This window comes from Chenopodium quinoa, unplaced genomic scaffold (assembly GCF_001683475.1).
Source record: "Chenopodium quinoa cultivar QQ74 unplaced genomic scaffold, ASM168347v1, whole genome shotgun sequence".
In the NCBI taxonomy this organism is placed as follows: Eukaryota; Viridiplantae; Streptophyta; class Magnoliopsida; order Caryophyllales; family Amaranthaceae; genus Chenopodium; species Chenopodium quinoa.
In genome coordinates, this window is record NW_018742205.1 from 3,920,717 (window position 1) to 3,923,510 (window position 2,794).

The 2,794-nt window shown below is 36.4% G+C and overlaps 1 protein-coding gene across 1 annotated transcript; it reads left to right on the plus strand.

The window, feature by feature from the left end:
• The first annotated feature begins 1,083 nt into the window (after positions 1-1,083).
• Positions 1,084-2,592, plus strand: LOC110732176 (F-box/FBD/LRR-repeat protein At1g16930-like). Its single transcript, XM_021912093.1, has 3 exons — positions 1,084-1,881; positions 1,964-2,030; positions 2,369-2,592. Exons 1-3 carry the CDS (start codon positions 1,084-1,086, stop codon positions 2,590-2,592), a joined length of 1,089 nt encoding a protein of 362 aa, XP_021767785.1.
• Positions 2,593-2,794: the final 202 nt, after the last annotated feature.

A 2,794-nucleotide genomic window follows, 5' to 3' on the forward strand; every position in this document is an offset into this window, starting at 1 on the left:
GAAGAGTTTAATGGTTATGTAATATTAAAAAAAATTGGCGGGAAAAGGAAGAATGAATAACAAATTATTGGCGGGAAAATGAAGAGAGAGCGACACATAATTAAAAGCGCGCGTAATCTGAAGGAAGTTAGGTTGCTGATTTTGGTTTTTACTGCCATCTTCACTTTACTCAGCTCTAACGGTCTAACCCAACTTACGTGGTAAGTCTTCTCAATTTTGTGCTATTATAAAATTCTAACTAACTTATGTTCAATTTTAACAAGATTGGCTTTTGTTTAGTATTAATGTGTCCTTTTTTTTGTGCAATTATCTTTTTTGCTATTTGTTATGCTCAAGAAATCAACAATTATATTTTATTTTATCTGCGATTAGCACACTTTATTTGTGTTAGTGTTTAATGAATTTTTTAACATTTCACAATCTCTCGGTTTAACAAGTAGGTTCAATAAGTGGAATCCAAGTGTGCATCATGCTCTCGGGTGCATATATATTTAGTTGTTGGGCCTTACAATAAAACTACAATTATCATGTATTATGTACTTGTACACTTGTACTACTGGTTTGGGGATTTTATTGTTAAGAATTCCATGATTTCAACAAACAATATTTTAATTACAATTTTTTGTTCAATACGCAATTAGCATACTTAGTAATTGTGTTAGTGCTTAATGAAATTTATCTTTTCATACTTAGTAAATGTATGTTTATGTCATTATGTGCTCAAAAACTGGAATTTGATTGTACATACTCTCGGGTGCATGTATTTTTTGCTAGACCTTACACTAAAACTACAATTATAATGCATTATGTACTTTTGCTATTGTTGGGTATTTTTTTGCTTAACAATTCCATGATTTCATCCAACAATCTTCTAATTCCATTGTCATCTTTGTGAAGAGAACATTATTTGTTCAACATGAAGAGAAAAGGCTTGTTTAAAATGAAGCGAAAAGGCCGGTGTTCGGCCAAGCGTGAGGACATAGGGGAGGATAGGATCAGCAGTTTGCCAGATCATGTGTTGGGCAAAATTCTTTCTTTGATTCCAACTAAAGAAGCTGTTAGAACTTGCATTTTGTCGTTGAGATGAAGTATCTTTGGACTTTGGTGACCACTCTTGAATTGGTTGATTTTAAAGATGAAAGGCCAGAGAAATTTGATGGGTTTGTTAGTCATGTCTTACAACATTGCAAGTCGATTAACTTGGAAAAATTCCGTTTGGCTTGTCGAGAATCAAGGGACTTGTGCCTTATAGACGATTGGATTTCTTCTGCAGTGAGTCGAAAACCTAAACAGCTTATCTTGGATTTGTTTGGTGATACTATCAATTTCAGAGAAATCGTACTTTCTTCGTACCCTACTTGCAGCATTACCTATAACACGATTGTAATCCTCAAGTTGAAGTCATGCTTCGAGATTGAGATACCTGAATCATTGGCCTCTTTTCCGTGTCTCAAAATCCTGCAGTTTACGGGCTGGTTTCCTTACGAAAACCATTGCTCTGCATTAGACAGACTACTCTCTAACAGTCCTGTGTTAGAGGATTTACACCTTGAGGGATATCTTGAATCAGAAGCTGAATTTGAGTTTGATTTATGTGTTCCTACTCTGAAGCGATTGAGGTTAAATCTGAAAACTGATGTACACGGAGTTCATCCACACACTGTCACCATTGATGCCCCGAAGCTGGAAGATTTCGATATAGCAGATGGAACTTGTGCAGAGTATGTAATGAAGAATGTGGGTTCTTTAGATTTTGTTGATGTTGATTATGAAGCCTCTTGGACCGATGTTCCTGAAGATGATCATATTCGTCGACTGCTTGGGCTTCTTTTTGGCATTGCTAAGACTAAGGAATTATCAATATCTGTTGATTCTTTACTGGTAACTTCTCCATTCCTAAAGCATAACTTGTATGAACCTTAACTTTTCTTTGAAATGAAATTGTTTGTCTGTGTGTCTGTAGAATCTGAAATCATCTGTCAGTCGCCCTTGGCCACAATTTTCCCATTTTGACGGCGTTGGAGTTGGGGGCAAGTGAGTCCCTTGACTGGAAATTGCTGCCACATTTTCTCCAAAACTCGCCTAAACTAGAATCCCTACGGTTGAACAAGGTGAGCCTTTCGACATAGTTTGAGGAGTTCTTTTTTAATCGTTCATAGTTTGTAAGTGGTGATACAGTCATATTTACAGCTGCTGAGTTTTCTAATCTAATAGGAACTACTCAATGGAGAAGACTACCCTTGGGATGATGACAATGACCAATTCCTGTGGAATCCACCTAAAAATATTCCTGATTGTTTGAAAAAGTCTCTGAAGTATGTTCAGTTCTCATCTTTTGAAGGACGCGAAGATGAGCTCTAACTTGCAGAGTATCTGCTGAAAAATGGTCAAGTGCTACAGGCTATGGTGATCACAACCGATCCTTATCCACTAGACGATGAGATGGAGGAGGAAATACTGATGTTTGATACAGCTTCCGAGACTTGTGAGGTCCATGTTTACGAGAAGGTAAAGAGGAAGCTTTCTGAGAAAGATTTGGATTTACTGGAAGTATTATTTGATGGAGACTTCCAACATATTCGTTCTATCTAATACAATTCTCCTTGGATAATGTACGATGATCCGATATTGCTGAGGTTCGTGGATTTCATCAAACAGCAGAACAGTAATACGCGGTAATGGTTCCTATGATCTTCTTTTGCTATATATATCCTTCTCTTTCGAGTTTTGAGTTGTAAGATATATTATTGCTCAATGCCCTTTAATTTTAAGACTAGAACTTAAAAGTCTTAAA

Bases quoted from the DNA above. Each gene is read 5' to 3' on its own strand.
- LOC110732176 (XM_021912093.1), top strand. From the start codon at position 1,084: ATGAAGTATCTTTGGACTTTGGTGACCACTCTTGAATTGGTTGATTTT. The intron at 1,882-1,963 runs GTAACTTCTCCA...GTGTGTCTGTAG, and splicing joins TATCTGTTGATTCTTTACTG to AATCTGAAATCATCTGTCAG. The intron at 2,031-2,368 runs GCAAGTGAGTCC...TCTAACTTGCAG, and splicing joins TGACGGCGTTGGAGTTGGGG to AGTATCTGCTGAAAAATGGT.